General features: G+C 51.3%; 2 protein-coding genes and 1 long non-coding RNA gene across 4 annotated transcripts; 2 read left to right on the forward strand and 1 right to left on the reverse strand.

Annotated features, from left to right (window-relative positions):
- Positions 1 to 803: 803 nt before the first annotated feature.
- Positions 804 to 2,752, reverse strand: Tssk3 (testis specific serine kinase 3). Of its 2 annotated transcripts, none has more exons than XM_031378779.1 (2): positions 2,527 to 2,752; positions 804 to 1,520 (listed from the first exon to the last, which is right to left on the reverse strand). In XM_031378779.1, the coding sequence occupies exons 1-2, from the start codon at positions 2,639 to 2,641 to the stop codon at positions 859 to 861; spliced, it is 777 nt and encodes a 258-aa protein (XP_031234639.1). In that variant the 5' UTR covers positions 2,642 to 2,752; the 3' UTR covers positions 804 to 858. The 2 variants fall into 2 exon arrangements, with proteins under 2 accessions (XP_031234639.1, XP_031234638.1); XM_031378778.1 differs by having other exon boundaries at positions 2,069 to 2,702.
- Fam229a (family with sequence similarity 229 member A) lies at positions 2,674 to 3,543 on the forward strand. The gene is made up of 3 exons (XM_031378780.1): positions 2,674 to 2,941; positions 3,021 to 3,167; positions 3,279 to 3,543. Exons 1-3 carry the CDS (start codon positions 2,805 to 2,807, stop codon positions 3,379 to 3,381), a joined length of 387 nt encoding a protein of 128 aa, XP_031234640.1. The 5' UTR covers positions 2,674 to 2,804; the 3' UTR covers positions 3,382 to 3,543.
- Positions 3,544 to 3,740: 197 nt separating this feature from the next.
- On the forward strand, positions 3,741 to 5,219 carry LOC116095574. Its single transcript, XR_004120648.1, has 2 exons — positions 3,741 to 3,911; positions 4,948 to 5,219. It is a non-coding gene; the product is annotated as an uncharacterized LOC116095574 (long non-coding RNA).
- The last annotated feature ends 15,385 nt before the right edge of the window (positions 5,220 to 20,604 follow it).

The raw sequence follows: 20,604 nt of genomic DNA on the forward strand, positions 1-20,604 counted from the left end.
GGGGTAGGGTGGACAGAATGCTAAATTTTTTTTGATGGGATGGGTTTTTCTCTTTGTAATTATTTTAATTAACCTTTTGGTTGTTTGTGCAATATTATATATTTTAAATTATAATGCATCTCCCCAGAATATTTTGTAGCTGGGAAAAGAAAAAAAAAAGTAAAGAAAAAATTCTAACAGCTGTTAGTTTTGTAATTAAAAAAGGAACAAAAATAAAAGAAGTTTGTCCTGAACCTTTTACAGATTTGCCATAACAGCATTAAAGTGATTGAATGGAAGCCAGATGTGTCTGGGGATGTTTCTGTCCCCCATAGCAGAGGCTCCCACCATTGCAAGCATTACTTTCTGCCTGGACTGACAGCATAGGTGGGAGATAGCCTGGGTCCTAAGGATGTTCCTTCTCTCTTTCTGACTCAACTTGGCCTCTGGTTTGAGAAAGCTTTGGGACCAAGCAGCTTCTCACCAAGCCAAGGAGTCAGGAGGCCATGTCTGCATTCCAAATGCATTTGCTTTTATTTGGAAAGCAAGTTGTAGCACCTGAGCGGTTCCACAGGATCATATTTCTCTCCTCACTTCTCCCCAATGATGATGTTAGGGTCTAACTTAACGAGTGCTAACTAGTCACCTATATGAAAATCATTTGAGAGCCGTTAATAAAAGAAAAATCTAAATAAGGCCTTAGTTCCAGGAAAGTCTTTACAGGGAAGGTAAGAAGCCTGAAGGGCCACATTAAGGAGGTAGAAGTCAGCTATGGGATAAGTAAACTTAAAGTGTAAAATAGAGATCACCATCTTAGAAGCGGGTTTTCAGTTTGCTTTCTCCCCCTACTTTATTGGGGAGGACTTGCCACTGCTTTTATCAAGTGCTTGCTAGCCATGGGTGCCAACTAACTTCTTCGATTGAAGGCCGGAGTATCATGTCTGGTTCCAGGAGCCGCTTGAGCAGGTCCTGGCATTCGGTTGAGATGCCCAGATGAGTGGGGAAGGACACCCCCTTCTGCTGCTGCCACAGCATCTTGGGGATATCTGTGTCATCGAAAGGTAGGCTTGCGCAAAGCATTACATACAGGACCACACCCATGCTCCAGATGTCGCCTTTCTTGCTATCATGGGGTATGCCCTGTAGCACCTCAGGGGCAGCGTAGGCTGTGCTGCCACAGAATGTCTGGCTCAGCTCTCTGCGTGACTTGGGTAGCACCTTGGCAAAGCCAAAGTCGGTCAGCTTCAGGTTGAAGCCCTGCAACAAGGCGTTCTCACATTTAAGGTCCCGGTGGGCCACGCCACAGCCATGGCAATAGCGAATAGCCTCGACCATCTGGCGGAAGAGGGCCTTGGCCCGGCTCTCGGGAAGTGGCCCTCCGTTCAGCACACAGTCAAAGACATCCCCTCCCTCAGCCAGTTCCATCACCAGGTAGATTTTTCCATCTGCTGACTCCAGCATCTCATACACCCGGATGATGTTTTTGTGGTCCAGGGTACGGACAATCTGGAGCTCCCGAGGCAGGAATCTCTGGATAAACTCTGAGGGGAAAAGTGGGGAGACAAAAATCAAGATCAAAATGTCCCGGTTCCTCATTCTTGATTCCTGCATTCCAGCTTCCGACACCTACCGTGTCTAGGTGCACCTCCTTGACTCCCTGAACAGTCTCAGGTATCTCTAGCAGCAAGTATTGCCTTTTATTACTTCATGATTAGCTCATTCTTGGAACCTCCTCCCAGCAGCCTGTGAGACCACAGATGAGGCATTTGGGAAGTTCAAAGCTATTGAATCCCAGTATTCTTCCCAGTGATCCCATTGCCCTCTCCCTTTTCCACCTGTGTGGCCACCAGTTCTTGCTGTCTTCTGGCCAACACCTCTTGGGACAGGAAAAACTGACCCTCTCTTTACCTTGTGCTTTAATTGTGGCTCTGGAAGGTGTGAGGCTCCTGGATCCCCCACATCCTTCTATTTAGGGCAGAAATCTCACTCGCTTTCTGTCCCTCTGACTCAGAGGGAAGAAGAAATGCTCTGAAGGAAGCGCTTACCCATGTTGCCTAGCCCACCCTTCCTCCAAAGGGCCCCAGCTCACCTTCTGGCCCTCCCATCTTGTCTATAATTTTAATTGCCACTTTTCTTTGATGTTTTTTGGAAAATGCTTCTTTGACTTTTGAGTAGGTCCCTTCCCCAATGGTCTTGCCCAGCTGATACCCATTGGAGAGTAGAAAGTCCTCCATGCTGTGTAGCGCCTCCTTCTTGTCACCCTCTCAGCTCATGCTGCCTCCACGAGGCAGCTCTACTCCACCATCGCCCTTGGCCTGCTTCTTTTCCCCCCAAGGACTTCATTCACAGCTGCCTCCAGGGCTAGAACATTCTCCGTCTGGACACAGCCACAGGTGGTAGGGAGGGAGAGGACCAGACATTTTTAAACTCCTGTCCAATTGTGATGTAAATGCTGTGTGACCCTCAGACAACATGGGCAGTGTCCCTACTTTCCCTCACCACCACCAGCAAACCCAGCATGGGTTAAGTCATTCCTGAGTAAGGCACCAAGTGATAGCAGTGCTGGGGAACGGGCCTGGGTGGCTGCGTAGGTCAGGGATGTGGGCCTTCTCCATGTGGGCTCCGCTTCCAGGCAGGTCACCCTCGCCTCCGAAGTCCCCATCCAGCTGTTGGGGAAGAGTGCAAACCGGTCACCAAGGTGCGGTCGCCAGAGCCCTCTGGCTTCAGGCCCGGGCCCTCGCTAAATGCCCGAACGCTCCAGGACTGCCTAGAATTCCAGCGAGGAACAGGCTGTGTGAGGTCAGCACGCAGAGACCAGGGTCACAATGCAGTCCTCCCCTTCGACGCTGGGGCCCGGGCGCGCAGCAGACACCTGCCAGGCTCCGCCTGGACCGGAGCGTCCTCCCGCGGCCAGGGCTCGGGCAGTTGCTTCCAGCCTGGGACCGGCCTCGGCCTCCGGCAGGTAAGCCACAGCACAGGAGAAGGGCACGGGCAGGGAGCACCTAAGGGCCCAGAGCTGCCTGACCGCCACTCCTATACAGAGTGCCCCGGGGCCTGGACATGAGTGCCCAGGAGACCCCACAGGGTCGAAGATTCCCCATTGAGGCCGGAGACTCCCCTGGCCTTGCCTCCGCCCCCGAGTCCCAGGATAGCCCGGAGCCTGTAGCTACGGATCAAAACCCTGTCAGGTGAGGCCGCCGCCCCATCACCATCCCCAGGGCCCTACCCTAAAGAACCCAGGCGCATCCCCCAGCACGCCCCAACACTATGCGCCCCCTGTCGCCTGCCGCTCTCGCCAGGCCGCTCCGACGCTGCCCGGGCTGCCACTGTCTGACGCTGCTGCACGTGCCCATCGACGTCTACCTGGCCATGGGCGGGAGCCCCCGGGCCCGTGCTACCTGAGTGCGCCTGCGCACGGCAGCTCTGCAGGAGCCGGGACGGACGAGGCCAGCCGCGGGCCACCACGCTGAGGTCGCACGCGCCGAGCACGAGACAATGATGCACATTTTAAAATAAAAGAATGATGCACATTTTAATAAAGCACAGCATAAACTGTTCTTTCCACTCCGGGCTGGCCGTGTATGTGTATCCGTCGGATCGTGCCCACCGGCTTCCCTGACCCAGCCAGTATCACTATCCCTTGGGCTACCCCCACTCTTGGACCAGCCTTCCACCGACCTCCACTTCCCCGCCCACCTCCCGCTAGAGGGTTGTCACCCTCTTCCAGGCATTCCTTGATGGTTACCGCCCTTTCCCCTTCACCCGCAGAAATCTCCTGGTGGTCAGTCTCCTCTTCCCTGTCTTGGGTTCGCCAGTGAAATCTTCATTCTCTGCGGGACACTGGCTGCTCAGAGCAGCTTGGGACAGAAGCAAGAAAGGGAAAGATGAGCAGACGATGTAGAAGAAATAAAGACTGACCACTGCAACTCCATGTAACTCTCCCAAGCTAGAATTAGAGTTGGCCCCCCTGCTGTTCTTTGGCCTGTGGTAGGAGTCAGAGGATGATGGCCCCATCTGTTTGGACCTTTGGTTTCTCCTAAGACCAGTGGAATTACTGACTGAGAAGAAAGTTATTTGGAAAAATATGTCCCAAATATTTTTTTTTAATTTTACTTTATGTGCATGAATGTTTTGCCTGGGTCTATGTGCATGCACCAGTGTGTGCCTGTTGAGTTCCTTGGAACTAACGTTAAGGATGTTTTGTTTTGCTTTGTTTTTCGAGGCAGGGTTTCTCTGTATAGCCCTGGCTGTCCTGGAACTCACTCTGTAGACCAGAAATCTGCCTGCCTCTGCCTCCCAAGTGCTGGGATTAAAGGTATGCACCACCACTGCCTGGCCTGCTGTGGTTTTTTTAATTATTATTATTCTCTTTGTATATGAAGATATGAGAGGGCAGGAGAGATGGCTCAGGGTTTAAGAGCACTGACTGCTATTCGAGAGGTCCTGAGTTCAATTCCCAGCAACCACAAGGTGTCTCACAACCATCTCTAATGAGATCTGATGCCCTCTTCTGGTATATCTGAAGACAGCCATAGTGTACTCATATAAATAAAATAGTTTTAAAAAAGAAAAGACTGGGGGGCTGGAGAGATGGCTCAGCAGTTAGAAGCACAGACTGCTCTTCCACAGGTCCTGAGTTCAATTTCCAGCAACCACAGTTGTACAACACAGTTGTAGTTAGACAGCTACAGTGTACTTATATATAATAATAAATAATAATAAATAAATCTTTTTTTAAATGTTTTTTTAGTTTTTTGAGACAGGGTTTCTCTGTGTAGCCCTGGCTGTTCTGGAACTCACTCTGTAGACCAGGCTGGCCTTGAACTCAGAAATCTGCCTGTCTCTGCCTCCCAAGTGCTGGGACTAAAGGCGTGTGCCACCACCGCCCGGCTCCCACCCCTTCTTTAAAGCAGGTTCTGTGCAGTGCAGGCTAGCCTGGCACTCAACATCCTCCTATCACCTTCTCAGGTCTGGGATTGCAATGCATCACCGCACCCAGCTGAAGCACCTTCATTGGTTTCTACAGGAAAAGTTCTCCCTGTTGGCTGATCCTTAGATGCTGGGCTCCATGGACTCATCCAGCCCTGAAATCCTGAGTCTGTCCCATTCTCTCTCTTTCCTCTCATCTCTGGTACTTCCTTCCTTGCCCCACCTTCTTCTCAGCCTTCCTTTTCTTTAAAAAGACCATAAAGATAAAAAAGAAAAAAACCTATAAAATAAACATCTCTTGCTACCTCCTATGCACTTGGTTTGTGCATGACTTCAGGCACTGATCCTGCCAGGCTGGCTAGCTCGCTAGCTCTAGAACGTCAGTGAGCCAGGGAGGGGGCATTCCAGGTAGAGCACTGTGGGCAAAGGCTTTAAGGCAGGAAGGTGAAAGTGAAGATCAGGAATTAAGTTTTTACCCCTCAAGTCTAGAGCAAGCCTGCGCTGAGAGTCCGCAAGACAGGTTAGCAGAAAAGGTACATTCAAGACGTCTGGAGGCCCAAGCTCAGGAGTTTGAACTTTGCTCTGCAAGACAGCCAACTAAGCCAGGCTCCATTCTCCTGTTTCTATTCCCATTCTGTTCTGGTCTTTCCCTCCTCCTACAGAGGAAAGCCTCTGTCTTCAATCCAATTCTGAGTTCAAGTCCTGTCCCTGCCATTTTCTGATTGTGGGGGCCTGATACCTCAGCCTCTCTGAGCTTCCATGCCTGGATCTGGAAAGTGGGGTTTATGTCATGACCTTCTGCAAGGCTTTGGTAAGGCCGTGTCCATATAGTACCAGGCAGGAGGCCACACTCAGCTAGCCCTTGAAAACAGTGAAGCTGAAAACTGCAGCTGCTATGACCTTTGACTTCAAGGGGCAGCAGAGAGCCAGGCAACCAAGGCCGAACTGTCACCACACTGCAGAGGGATGGATCTGGAACCTAGGAAGTTAGGGAAGGGACAGCTTCTACAAGAATCCCTGGCTGATGAGGTATTGCTGCATCCCTCCTTCTTAAGGGTAGAGCTGTTTGGAGACTCTAGTACTGGACCTCCTGGTCCCAAGCCTTGTTCTCTGGGCCTGAGCAATGAGAAGGGACCCAGAAAAAGATGTTTGAATCACTGCCTTCTCTCTCAGATACCTTATTAGCTGGCCCCTCCCAAAGGGACCCCCTTTTAGAAGGAGGGGGCGAATCGAAGTACAGATGGACCCCCAGGTTTCCATGGAGATGGCAGGGAAAGGGTTGCTTTATCACCATGGCAACAATTGACGTCAGCACTATTTCCCATCTCTCGATATGAGAAGGGGGGCAGCCACCCCAACCACGAGCAAATCCCCCACAAAGCCTCCTCCCTTTGCTGAGCCAATCAACTGAAGGGTGGACAGGCTTAATATAGCACAGGAGGCAAGACGCACAGGCTCTGATGTCCGTCAAACCTCAGTTCAAATCCTCACTCTGCCTCCTCCTAGCTGTATAACTCTGAGCAGACTCCTTAACCCCTTCAAGCTTCACGGGTACCAGCAGGATAGCCTCTCTCCAAGAGCTGCAGGAGGTCCAAGCCACACATTGGGACTAAGCCAGTAGCAGTAGCAGTTTCTCCTCCTGGAGTCGGTCTGTCAGAGACGACTTGCAGAGACATGGATTCTATTAACCCTAGAGGGGGCCCCCGGATGATCATGGACCAGACCCCAGGATGCAGGCTCCTCATGACGCAGCCAGGGGCAGTGGAATTTCCAGGCTCTGAGGAAACCACAGATGTCACTTTCCCTGAAGCCCATCACATCCGGGCTTTGACCCAGCTTCCTCTTTCTCCTCCTCCTCTGTGCCCTGTACGAAGCCTTGTCAGCAGCCGTCAACTTCCTGAGCCTCTGTCTACTCCTGTAGGAAAAAAGATGAATGGGAGACCACAGGAAGACAGGGGCCAACCCTGCAGCAGTAGCAGATTGGACAGCATGGGGAAATGGTGTTCCCACGCCCACTGCCCTTTCCCAACCACCACTGAGGACAGTCCCAGAGTTACTCCATTCTGGCCCATTTCCTCAACCTCCAGTCCAGGCAAACACATTCTGTCCATATTCCCTGGCACCATTCTGAGGGAAGCCCCACCAGCCATCCAAACTCCTCAGGCAGCCCCTACCCATTGCCAGCCTCCTCCTTACTTGGTTTTTCCAGTCTCCAGCCCCAGTGGAATCACTTCTCCTTAAATCTCTTCAGTGGCTTTATGGCACACCAGATACCAGGCAGCTCCTCACAGAGCAATCTTCTTTTTTTTGAGGGGGCGGTTCTTTATGTAGACCAGGCTGGCCTCAAACTCGAGATCCTCCTGCTACTGCCTCCTGAGTGCTGGAATTAAAGGCTCCTGAGGCTGTACCCAGCCTGCTTTGTGTTTTTGTTCTTTTTAGCTTCCTCCTACCTTTAAGCATGAGTACTTCAGGGCTAGGATGGCTTCTCTCAGATCCCCACTTACCCCTCAGGTCTCTGGCAGTCTTTACCTCTGAGGAAAGGCTAACCCTGACCACCACCTCTTTCTTGTTCTGTTTAGCCCCGGTCTGTGTGCCTCACTAGGGCCTGGGGCTCTGCTGTGTTCACCCTAACATTGCTGGGGCCTGGAGTGGGAGGGCTCATAACTCTGCAGACTAGACTACCCAATGAATGACTGCTTGAGGAATCCACAGAAGCAAGCAAGGCTCTGCTGGATCAGCAGAGGGACTAACACAACTAAATGACCTGGCTGGGAGTCAGAAATGACTTACACGGGAAAGTGACACTTGAGCAAGCATGTCGTGGAGATGGGAAACATTCAGGCACTAGAACTGTGTGTGAATTTAGTGCTGTAGAGACTGTAGGGCAGGGAAGGGTGGGGGCAAGTAACAGGGGTGGGGGAGGGGTGGGGAAGACACACCGGGTGCACCCATGCTTCTGAAGAACCATCCTGACTGCCCTACTGGGACAGTCATGTAGGGGATGAAGGATGTCAGCACAGACAGGAGACTGTTGAGGCCCCCTCCCACCAGGTAACAAACCCTTGGGCCAAGTGTAAATAGCATAAGAGGAAGCTAGAGACTCCCATCTTTCTGGTTGCTTGACTTGACTATGAAAATGGAGAGACAAGGGTCTGGAGAGATGGCTCAGCAGTTAAGAGCATTGACTGTTCTTCCAGAGGTCCTGAGTTCAATTCCCAGCAACCACATGGTGGCTCACAACTATCTGTAATGGGATCAGATGCCCTCTTCTGGTGTGCCTGAAGACAACTATAGTGTACGCATATAAATAAAATAAATAAATCTTAAAAAAAAAAGAAAAGAAAAAAGAAAAAAAAAGAAAATGGAGAGACAAGCCATGGGATGATGGCACATCCCAGTGCTCCAGGAGGCACAAGCAGACAGGCCGGTCTACAGAGGGAGTTCTAGAACTGCCAGGGTTATACAGAGAAACCTTGGAAAATAAAAAATAAAAAAACAACCAAGCAAACAAAATAGTCATGTGTACACACTTTTTATTTATGTATTTATTTATTTATTTTATTTATTTTTTTGGTTTTTTGAGACAAGGTTTCTCTGTATAGACCTGGCTGACCTGGAACTCACTCTGTAGACCAGGCTGGCCTTGAACTCAGAAATCTGCCTGTCTCTGCCTCCCAAGTGCTGGGATTAAAGGTGTGCGCCACCACCGCCTGGCTTGTGTACACACTTTTTTCTTTTCTATTTTTCTTTTTTCTTTTTTTTGGGGGGGGTTCTGAGACAGAGTTTCTCGTGTACACACTTTTAATACTCAGATCCTGTCTATAAATAAATAAGTAAATACCAGTCACTTGTGCTTTATACATTTCACTTAAGATGCTGGGTTGGGGAGGTGGCTCGGTAGTTCAGAGTGCTGGATGCTCTTCCAGAGGACCCATGTTTAATCTCCAGCACCCACATCAGCAGCCCCAGTTGTCAGGGCACCCAATATCCTCTTCTGGTCTCCATGGGCACTAGGCAAACAGTGGAGCACAGACATACATGCAGGTAAAACATCATATGCATTATATAGATGAATAATAATAACAATAATAAAAAGAACCATGCTCAGACTTCTGGTTCAAGCAGGTATTTCTAAGGGAGGCCATAACTGGTGTGATGCCAGGAGCATGACTGTTATGGTCACACCATCCTGGAAGTCTCCAGGAGGCAGGTGGGGGTGGGGTGGAGACCAGCTCTCTGACACACACTGAAGGCATAGGAATCCAAGCTTGGGCTTCCTTGTGCCCAGGAACGCTGCAAGGCTGGGGTAGGCAAAAGCTGGTAAGATAGCAAGATAAGGAGCACAGAGTGTCCCCAAAACAAGGGGAGGGCCCCAAAGTATTTTACGTGAGGGAGGTTCTCACTGTGTGAGTGTCCAGTCAGCCACTGCTGTGGGGTCAAGTCAGATAAAGTCGCCACTCATCCCTCGGATTTAGCAACAAGGAGGTCAGCGATGACCTTCAGGAGCTGTTCCCATGGAATGGTCCGGGAGGAAACCAGATTGCAGCAGGGGCTGAGGGGAAGTGTAACAGCCAAGAATGTTGGCCTGAAAGGGAGCTTGAGAAGGGAGGGGCCAAGGAAGGCTTTCTGTTCCTTCAGAGACAGGCAGGACCAGAGCCTGTTGGCTGATGGGCAGGAGCCATACTGGAGAGGCTCAACCAGGGAAAGAAGAAAGGACTGGGAGAGGGAGGCAGTCCAAGGACAGAAAAGAGTTCCCTAAATTTGGGTATTCAATTGGGGATTTGGGGGACAAGTCAGAGCCTGTGCTGGACTCTGGGGACTCAAAGCAGCTGCCCACTCTCCTCTGAAGCTTGCATGAGTCACTAGGAGTTAAATAGTCTATACTGGCTGTGTGCAAAAGCGAGCTAGGCCAGGACCTTCCTCAGAACTCCGTATCAGGGAGCAGGGTCCAGCCTGAGCTCAGAGTCCTAAGCACCATCCTTCAGCCAGGTCAAGGGCACAGACTTGTTCCACCCTTTGTTTTTTGCTATCACCCTCCAAACCTCAGTTTGTTCTTCAGCAAAAAGAGTGAATTAGAACAGATGGAGGGTTTGGGGTCCCCCCACCCCAAGACAGGGTTTCCATGTGTAGCCCTGGCTATCCTAGAACTCACTCTGTAGACCAGACTAGCCTCGAACTCCAAGACCCACCTGCCTCTGCCCCTGAGTGCTGGGATTAAAGGCGAGTGCTATCACCGGCCGGCAGATGAGAGAATTTTTAAGGACTTAGAATGGTAAATTTAGAAGGGAGTTATCATGGAGTCTCCCTGTTCTTTATCCTCAGATGCGTTTGCCGGAAAAGGCCTCTGACCTGTGGGTCCCTGTAAACACACTGACAGGGTTGTGCTGGAGGCCTCTGGGTAGGGGTGTGTGTGTGTGTGTGTGTGTGTGTTCCCTCAGGCTTTCTTGCTTTCAACCCTACCCTTCCTAAAGGCCCTGGGCCTAAGGGGCTGGTGGGTCTATATCTTGGGGAAAGTTGAAGATTCTGATTCTGGTGGGGGTGGGGGTCCCCACCAAAGATCAACTCTACCCTAACCCCCTCAGCCACCTGACCTGATATCTCTGGGTTAAAGCAACGGGCCCAGGGGGACTATGGGCTTTCAGACAGCAGGTATTAAATAGTCCAAGCTTGGGCCAAGGGAACTGGACATGCTATTCCCTGAGATTGTTCACTTCGTGGTGAACTCTCTTCTGTCCCGGTGAGGACTGAAGGAGAATGTCAGTGGATAAAACACCTTGACCTGGCAACAGGTCTCAGGATTGGAGGAAGGTGCCCAGGTCCTTGGGAAGAGGCAAGTGGGGGTGGGGGAAGCTGGAGTTTCCAATTCCTCTCCGGATTCCTATCTTTCTAGGTCGACTACAGTGACCTCGACCCATGGGGACTCCTTCTCCCTTGTATGTACTCTCCCGATGTGATCGATCCTGCACCGCCTGGACCACAAGCTGTATTTTAGGACTGCCGCCGCTGGGCCTCATTGGAGCCCGCCGCTCCCCGAAGCCCCGGAGTCTACAGAGCCCGCAGTGTCACCGCCTGCTGGGTAGTGCCTGTCGCTGGCCCAAGCGCAGGAAGATGCTCTGTTCGGGCCACCCGCCTGGCGACCTGCTGCTGGTGAACCAACCAGCGCAGGCTAAGGCGCCTAGACTGGGAAGGGGCTCGGGCAAGCCGCAGGGGCTTTGAGGGGTAAGAAGGCGTGGTCAGATAGGAGAGGGGCGGGGCTCTCGGTGGGGAGGCGGGTCCCAGTCGAGTCAGGCGGAACATTGGAGGAAGTCCAGAGTTCTGGACACGAGGCGGGACCCCGGGGCGGGGGCGGGGTCTGAGGGGGAGGAAAAGGGCCTGCGGGGGATTCCAGCCGGTGTGGAAGGGCGTGGTCTGATCTGGGGGAAAGGGGCGAGGTATGGGCAGCCTGGTCCCTACCTTGTCTGTCTTGCACAGGGCCCTTCTCGTGGAAGCCCTCGTGGCCTGACCTTAACTACCAGTTCCTAGATTGGAGGAAGAAACCCGGTTTCTTTGCGCCCATCAGAGTGGGAGTGAGGGGCGGAACTTGGGAGGAGCCATGGTGGGGGATGGGGAAGGTCGAGCTAGAAAAAGAAGATCCAGCCTCTGGAATGTTGACCTCCACCGAGTTTTAAGAAGTAGTTTCCTTTTTTTTTTCCCCCCGGAGGAGTTAGGTGTGAGCCACAGCCTGTGTAGGGAGGTCGAAGAAAAACCCGCGGGAATCATTTCTCTCCTTCCGCCATTTGGGTTTTGGGGATTGAATTCAAGTCGGAGGGCTTGTTAGCAAATGCCCTCTGACCCATCTTGCCTGCCCAAAAGATGTATCTTTCTTTTTAAAGGTTGGCAAATATAGGTACACTGAAATGCCTATTCACCAAAGGAGCTCAAATCAGTTAACAGGCTGGAGAGATGGCTCAGCAGCTAACAGCGTTTGCTGCTATTCCAGAGAACCTGAGTTTAGTTCAGTAAGCATAATTGTGACTCACAACCTCCTGTTACTTTAGCTTTACGGAACACTCTTCTGACCTCTGGGGGCATCTTCACTCCAGTGATACACACACACACACACACACACACACACACACACACATATATGCATTAAGAGAGAGAAGGAGGGGGGAGACAGGTCTTTTTTTTTTTTTTTCGGTTTTTTGAGATAGGGTTTCTCTGTATAGCCCTGGCTGTCCTGGAACTCACTCTGTATCATTCTGTCCTCGAACTCAGAAATCCGCCCACCTCTGCCTCCCAAATGCTGGGATTAAAGGCGTGCGCCATCACCTTCTGGCCAAGGGGGACAGGTCTTTAATCCCTCCAGGAGGCAGAGGCAGGCAAATCTCTCTGAGTTCCAAGCCAGCCTGGTCTACTCAGTGAGTTCCAGGACAGCCAGGGCTACACAGAGAGACTCTGTCTTCAAAACATAATGCCAGCTTTGTCCCCAGCACAAGGAATGGAGGCACCAAGATCTCCTCAACTATTATCTAGGAAGGCTCCAGGACAAGAGTGACTCCAGCCCAGGGGCCAGTGGGCAAGATAAATGGCCAAAGAAAAGAACAAGCTCAAAGTTGGCTTGAAGGACTCTATGGGGACAGTCATCCTGTGTGTGTCTGCGTGCTTCATATTTCTGTGCGGCTCTGAGGTCTGTGTGTCTGCCCTGCCTCTGAGTTCCATGTCAATTTATTTATTGGCCCTGTTTTGGCAGCCTGCCAGGTTTTTTTCCTCCACTGAGTTCTTGGGCATCACATTGGTGAGGCAGTTGAAGTCCCTTTTTTCCTGGAGCTTATACCCTGCTATGAATAGGTCATAAAAAGGCATCAGAGATAAGCAATGTGTTGTATTTGAGAACAGGGATGGGCTAGGTGCTGCTTCGTACAGGATGGGCAGGGACCATCTTGCTCACAGGTCTAGACAGTGCCTGACACACAGTGGACTCAGTAATGTGAAATCGGTTGATCGAGAAGCTCTGTCAGCTTGGAGACTGAGGGGTCCGGCCTTTCTAGCCCCGAGGAAGTATTCTACATGGAGGGGACAACATATGTCTGGTTGGTGACCTGTATCCTCTGGCTCCGTGCTGAAGAAATGTATCGCTGTGGCTTGGCTCCTGTTTGCTGTGTTTGTGATCTAGGGGGATGTGCGTTGGGTTTAAACAGAATCCGGAAGGGTCCCCAGGATGGCTGCCCAGCTGATTCTCCTCAGCAAAAGCCTGGTCTAGGCAGATAGACCTGGCTCTTCCCGGAAGTCAGTCCAAGGACTTTGGTTGCTTTCCAGAATAGTAACATCCTTCAGCCCTGAAGGAAGTCCTCAGTCCTGTCTAACCACAGCCCCTGCTGAGGTACCATCAGCTTTTCCAGTCCTGTTGCCTTGTGGGCAAAGGGGAGGAGATGGGCTGGCCTCACCATAGCAGGTTCTGTCTAGACAGAAGGTTCGGGGAAGACCTGACAAGGGTGGGGAGTGGCGATTGCCTGAAATTCCTCAGAGGAAAATCTCTAAAGACAGAGACAGTTGATCTCTAAGCATCCATTGCATTCAAAGACCTCCCTATATGGATGCAAACCCAAACCCGGGCAGGGACAGGGGGAAACAATGACTGGGCTGAGCCACCTCTGCAACAGCCCAGAAGACTCGACTTAGTTTCCTTTTGCACGAGTTTTCTTTTTAAGCTTCGGATTCCATCTGTAGAAGGGAACCATTCGCACCTAAATTGTCCTCAGATGAGGAGCCTGAGGCCCACAGACACTAAATGACTCATCCAAAGACATCAGGGCAAAGACTTTGTGGCTGGTTGAGCTCAGGACACCTGGAATGTTCATCTAAATTCCCTGTGCCTTGCAGAGCCCGAGGAATGTCACAGGTGTCTGTTTTCTAGGAATCTGGGGATACAGGCTTCGGGCTGATTTGTGTAATGATCCCAAGGCCCACCTGTGCGAGCCAAAGATGAGCAGAGGTGGCCTGGGAGCCCCGCACAATCTGGTGTCCCCTCTCTATTATGAAGATTACAGCCCCCCTTCCTTCGCTCCTGGGGGCACTGAGTTTCTGCCCTTTGTGTCCCAGTTAAATAGCTTTGTCTCCCCAGAACTGCCTCCACTTGGTGTGTGTGTGTGTGTGTTTATGTGCAGGGAGCTCTCCGTTCTTCCCAGTGACACACGACTTGTTGACTGCTACGCCCAGGCGGTCCTTCCCCTCCATCCCTGTGGTCCTCCCCCTTCACCTCTGCCATCTGTGACCATCTAGCAGGGCAGGCAGAATTCATGCCAGAAAAGAAAAAGTAGAGACCCAGGTCATCTGAGTGAAGGGTCTTCGGAGGATGACACAACTTGTTTGGGGCATAGTTGGTCCACAGAAGGGTCAGGAAGTCCCCAGGGATCCCTCGAGCTGTGTTTCTCGATAGCTGAGAGGACCCCTGGGGGTGGGGAGTTGAGTACAGACCGAAGCATTTCAAGAAGGAGGGCAAAGGGGAGGGAGGAGAGATTGGACAGCTGTGAGCTCAATGTCTCACCTCAGTCAGGGGTCACTAGACCTGCAACTAGGTTTGCTGGCTGGCTAAGGTCAGCTGAGGGTCAGAGCTGTGGAGAACACCGGGCTGGAGAAAACTGTAGGGGAGCCATGAACAAGTTTAAAGGAGAGAGGGCTATGGTCCATGCAAGTCAGCTCAGTCCATGGCCTTCAGGCATCTTCCTGTGCTTGCTCAGAGACATTCTTCCAGGTCCTACGTGGTGGTGCTGAGGCCAGCAGTGGGCCCTCCCACACCTCCCTATCAAAGTATGGCTGAAAGCGCCCATAGCCAGAAGAAAGGAGCCTCTTAAGGCTGCCACCCTGAGTAAGACACGCCATGGGGGCCAGGTATGGAAGACACATGCCTTTAATCCAAACACAGGAGGCAGAGGCAGACAGACCTCTCGTGTGTCCGAGGCCAGCCTGGTCTAAATTGGTAAGTTCCAGGCTGACCAAGGTTACATAGTGAGACCCTGTCATCACTAAAAGCAAAGTCATGACAGCGGCAGCACCCAACTCTCTGAGACCAGCACCCTGCCAGGCCACTTCTTCCACCTGTCACTGCCCAGAGCCAGTCACCCAGCACTGCCTTTCTTTAGAACAGTTCAACTGACTCTTCTCTGGGATTCTTGCTTTCCATTCCAATCTGTTTCCCTGGGCCTGTTTATCTGTGTCCTGAGTCCAGGACAGAGGTCTGGGCTGGGGACAGAGATCTCAGTCACCACCCTATAGCCTCTCATAGACATATGAGAGATGGGGAGGAGAGACAGACAGCAAGGCAGATTATTTCTCTGTGTCTGTCTGTCTGTCTGTCTGTCTGTCTGTCTGTCTGTCTGTCTCTCTCTCTCTCTCTCTCTCTGTGTGTGTGTGTGTATGTGTGCAATAGATATCTTTACTCCAAACTCACAGATCCGTGACATCCCAAAGGCACTTCAAGCCATCTTGACCCCAACCTCCCTGCTTCCACTCACAACCCCCTCTCTGCTGTCCTAGGCTAGCCCTGTGTAGCATTGCAACCCTTACCCACTGGCCTGAGCCAGTCCCTCAGGTCACCCTCAGCCTTGCTCCTCCTTTGTGTTTTCCCATGGCTTGTCACCACATTTGGCAAGATCACCCATTCTTTCTTTCTTTTTTTTTTTTTTTTTTTTTTTTTTTTTTTTTTTTTTTTTTTTGTTGTTGTTTTTCGAGTCAGGGTTTCCCTGTATAGCCCTGGCTCCTGGCTGTCCTGGAACTCACTCTGTAGACCAGGCAGGCCTCAAACTCAGAAATCCATCTGCCTCTGCCTCCCAAGTGCTGGGATTAAAGGCATGCGCCACGACTGCCCGGTCACCCATTCTTTCTAAAAACTGTTCCTCCCCTAGCCTTGAGGACACCCTAACTCCAGGGTCACTCCCTCCTCCCAGGCACCCCACTGGCTCTCCCAGGTGCCTCGTCCAGAGTCTTGCTTGGAGTCCCTGGCTTTCTGGAGCCATACTTTGTCACTGTGTCCTAAAGCTTCAAATGTGGCACTGTCCCGTGTGTTACTTAGAGAACAAGGTATCCCTGTCCCAATTCTGCTCGTCTGCCCATGCAGTGCCAGCCTGCTCTCTCCATGAACTCCTCGGGGCATCTTCAAGTTCAGCTCCAAGGTTGTTATGCTCTTAGTTCCAGCCCTGAGAGCAGTGAGAGCTTGGGGCTCAGGGAGTGCTGGCCTTGGCTACCTCTCCTGACCGCCTCTGTCTCCTCTAGCTTTGATGACTACAACAAACTGGGCTCCTTTCAAGACAACATGAAAAAACAGTCAGGCAGAGGGTGTCATGGTGCAAAAGTGGAAGAGGAACACACCGCTGCCCTGGAAGCCAGAGCATAGGTTTGGGTCCAGCTAGTGGAGACTTTAATTGCTAGGTGCAGACAGTATTCTAAGAGCAATGCAGAGTCACTGGGAGCCAGAAAGCTAAATGAAGCCTATTTGATTTGTTGTTGGTTGGTTGGTCAGCTTTTGTTTTTGTTTTAACAAATGGTTTCTCTTTGTAGTCCTGGCTGTCCTGGGACTCACTATGTAGGCCAGGGTGGCCTCGAGCCTACAGTTATCCTCCTGCCTTTGCCTCCTAAATCCTGGGTTAAAGATGTGTGTCACCAGACTTGGCCTCAAAGGGAGCATGTTTGATTTCACATTTCTTTATACCTTTCATTCCTTCTCTTAATTAATCAAAAAACAAACAAAAAGAGAACAACAAAAAACTGGTCAGGGTGTATCTCAACAGTCTGGGAGCTCAGGTGGCTGGGGTGTAGCTCAGGGGCCTGGGGTGTAGCTCAGCAGGCTGGGGTATAGCTCAGGGGCCTGGTGGGTAGCTCAGGTGACTGGGGTGTAACTCAGTGTTGGTGTACATACCTTGCCTACCTGAGGATGGCTCAGTCTGGCAGAGATAACTGGGTTCTATCCCCAACATTGCAATAGCAAACATTGAGCAAGCTGCACTACAAAGTCCCCCTGGGATGGTGGAGGGTACATCTAGAGGCAGAGAGAGAGCAGTGAGATTATATATGCCAGGGGAAAGCAGGTCTCCTCAGAGCAGTGGCTAAAGACAGGCTAAGCTGAGCTGGGCTGAGCTGGGCTGAGCTGGGCTGAGCTGGGCTGAGTCTTGGCTCAGCCCTTTCCTCCTGGAACAACAAGATGCAGAGCGAAAAATGCTGAGCAGAAGCTCTGAACCCAGGAACATGGAGTCTGCCCTGGGGAGAGTCATTCTTCCTCCTTGGTGAATTTTGAAAGCTCCCAGGAATGTTTTGATCTGGGTGTTAAGACAGAGGAACAGAGAGATGGCTTAGCTGATGAAGTAGCTTTCCACCAAGCCTGAAAACCTGAGTTTCATCCTGGGGAGTCAAACTCTGAACTCCACATGAGGGCGCATGCACACCCCCCCACCCCTCCATACACACACAGGCATACATAGAGAGACACATAAGCACACACATAGGGACACACACAGAGACAGAGGCACCTACAGACACAGGCACACACACACACAGGCACACACAAACACTATAAAAAAATAGAAAAGTGGAAACTCGGAGAGTGTGAGGTTCTCTCTGTAGAGGGATGGGGAACGTTCAAATGTCCCAAGGCGCGAGGAAGTGCAACACTCTAAGGGAATGAATAGGTATAGAATTGAAGCTCTATGGGTCAACAAAAGAGTACAAAAACTTCTCTGGATGCCTGCAGGATCTGTATGCTCAGGTGCTTCTGGGCTTTCCTTCATGCCCCTAGCTCATTTAACCCACACTAAATAGCCCTAGGAAGACGGTGCAGTCGTTATTCCCATTTCACAGATGTGAATGTTTAGGCAACACCACACCTTGTGACAGCCTCAGTGGCTCCCAAGGTCCTCATCTGACAGAGATGGCAAAGCATGACTTTAGGGGAGGGAGCTCTAGCCTCCAGTTACAAAGCTGGAGGGTAGCATGCCTTAGATCCCCTGGAGGACTAGGCGGAGGAGAAAGGGTGCCATGGAGGGCGTGCGGAGGAAAGGCTGCGCTTGGAGATGAACTGGAAGTTTCAGTTTCCCTGGTAAGAGGGACTTCCCCTTTGTGGGGGATTTTGGCTGGAAAGTTATAAGCAATCCAAGGCTTTACCGTAGGATAGTCTTCCCCAAAGGTGCCCAGGAGCTGAGGAGGGAGCGAGGAAGGGAGGGGGGAAGGAGTCAGAGCAAGGGCAGGCTCAACACAACCCAGATAACTGGCTTGAATTTCTGGTGACCTCATCAAGCTTGGGGAACTGAGCCAGGAGCACGAGCCTCTGCTATCAGGGCAACCAAGTCCCACAGAGAATGTGCCCATCCAATCAGCTTATGTGCCATCAATCCTGCCCTGGCACCAGTACCCCCCTCTTCCCGCAACTCCTACATATATACTTCAAAGGACTGGAAGGGAAGGAAAAACGAAAGTTCGGGACAGCCTAAAATTCTGAAAGAGAATTTTTCAGAACTCCCCTGCAGTGGCCCAGAATCCATAGCAGGGCTCATGGCTTAGAATTGAGAGGGAGGTTACAGAATTGATACCTGTTGGCGACTGAGCTGGAACCCAGAGAGCCCAGGCCCATGAGAAGTAACCCTGGGTCCAGAAGTCAGTACCTGAGGGGCTCCTTTTTGCCAAGCCCCTAGACTCCTATTCACCTGTTTTTCTGGATGCCTCTGGCTGAGCCCAAACTAGCTCTCCTCCCACCCCTCAAAGCTGCTTCTGGCTTCTTGTTTTCACCCTACTCTCATCGAAGCCCTCCACTAGGCTTCTGCTTCCTCTGTGGTGGCTGTACCTCCAAGGTCCTAGGATAATGTGCCCAGGCAATGCCATAAGCCACCAGCATTGCCAAGTGTCAGTCTTGCCTGGCTTTCTGAAGACCTCTCCTGTACTCAGGGATCTCCTTCAATCTGTATTCTGGAAGCTCTTGTCTCAGTCTGGCTTCTTCCCAGGCCCTCCCTTGCTGCCTGCCACGCCCAGGTAGTCCTCCTGAAGCCTGGGTACTTCCTGGATGACCTCACACAGCAGAAACCAGAGGCCCCGATTTCCCTAACTGTTGTTCCTCTCAGGTCACTGCCCACACTTTAGGCTCTGGCCTTTGGCTCAGGAAGTATGTACATCTATGTACAGAAGCATGCCCAGTTCCGATTGCTGCCTGATGTCCCTCGGACCCCTCAAACCCATCAAGGGGAAGATTTAACAACTCCCCAGACTCCTCTGATGCCCAGCCTCACTCAATGGATGTTTCATTGGCTATCATCCAAAGTAGGAAAGGAGGGGCAGCGTTACCCTCTCCCCATTGTCTCTACACTCAGTCTCTGAAACCAAGGATCCTGTGTCCCAGGCTAGGCTCTTCCGTCCACCCCTGCCCCGTAGAAAATTCAGTTTTCACTGTCCCCTCATCTAACCTCTTCCTCCACAAGGGCCACTGGCCCCTCATCCAATCTCAAGTCTGGCTTTTCCTTAAACCGCTGCATGACCTACTAGATAGAAAACTCTTTTTTTTCTTTCTTTTTTTTTTTTTTTCGAGACAGGGTTTTTCTGGTGTAGTCCTGGCTGTCCTGGTACTCACTCCGTAGACCAGGCTGGCCTTGAACTCAGAAATCCGCCTGCCTCTGCCTCCCAAGTGCTGGAATTAAAGGCATGCGCCACCACCGCCCAGCAATAGAAAACTCTTATGAGCAGGACCCCGTGTCTCAACATTTACCTCCCTCTTTAGTGTGAGCAAGATGCTGGCCCAGGCCAGGACTGACATTTCTGCTCAGAAGGATGCTTTAGGAGCTGGGATCTGGATCATGCCAAGTTGCACTCTCTAGAGCCTCTAGCAGAACCAAGCCCCCTCAAAGTCTCCTCCTATTCCAAGGCCTTCAAGTAAGTTGTTTTCACCACTAGAAAGCTTACCCACCCCCAGCCCAGTCAATACACCCACCCACATGGCTCATCTCATATCTACTCTGAGGCCTGCTTACAGGGTGCCTTTTTAAATTTTATTTTTAATTTCATTTTATTTTTAATGAGTATGGGTGTTTTGTCTGCTTGCATGTCTGTACACTGTGTGTGTACCTACAGAGGCCAGAGGAGAAGATCTGATTCTTTGGAACTGAAGGTAAAGATAGTTGTTAGCTGCCCTGTGGGTGCTAGGTTAGTGCTCTTAACTACTGGGCCATCTCTTTAACCTCCATTAAAAATTCCATTGTTTGTTTGTTTTGAGATAGGTTCACATTATACAGCCTTGGTGGTCCAGGAACACTATGTAGACCAGGCTGGGCTCAAATTCACAGATATAAACCTGCCTCTGTTCCCAATGTTGGCATTGAGAGCACGTGCTGCCATGTTGAGCCCTGGACCCACAGCAAGCAAGGGTCTCTTACCCAAGAGAACTGGGCAGTTGAGAGATGTGTTAACATGGGTCTGGGGCAGGTGAGGGTTGGCTGTGTTAACATGGGTCTGGGGCAGGTGAGGGCTGGCTGTGTTAACATGGATCTGGGGCAGGTGAGGGGTGTGGTAACATGGGTCTGGGGCAGATGAGGGGTGTGTTAGCATGGGTCTCGAGTTATACCAGCTTCACTTCCAATCCATCCCAATCACTACTCTTGTCCCTCCATCCTGGCAGAACCCACACCTCACTGACCAAAAGCAATTTAGAAGAGGAAAGGGTTAAGCCGGTGTGTGTGTGTGTGTGTG

The sequence above is a fragment of the Mastomys coucha genome, unplaced genomic scaffold (genome assembly GCF_008632895.1).
Source record: "Mastomys coucha isolate ucsf_1 unplaced genomic scaffold, UCSF_Mcou_1 pScaffold18, whole genome shotgun sequence".
Taxonomy (NCBI): domain Eukaryota; kingdom Metazoa; phylum Chordata; class Mammalia; order Rodentia; family Muridae; genus Mastomys; species Mastomys coucha.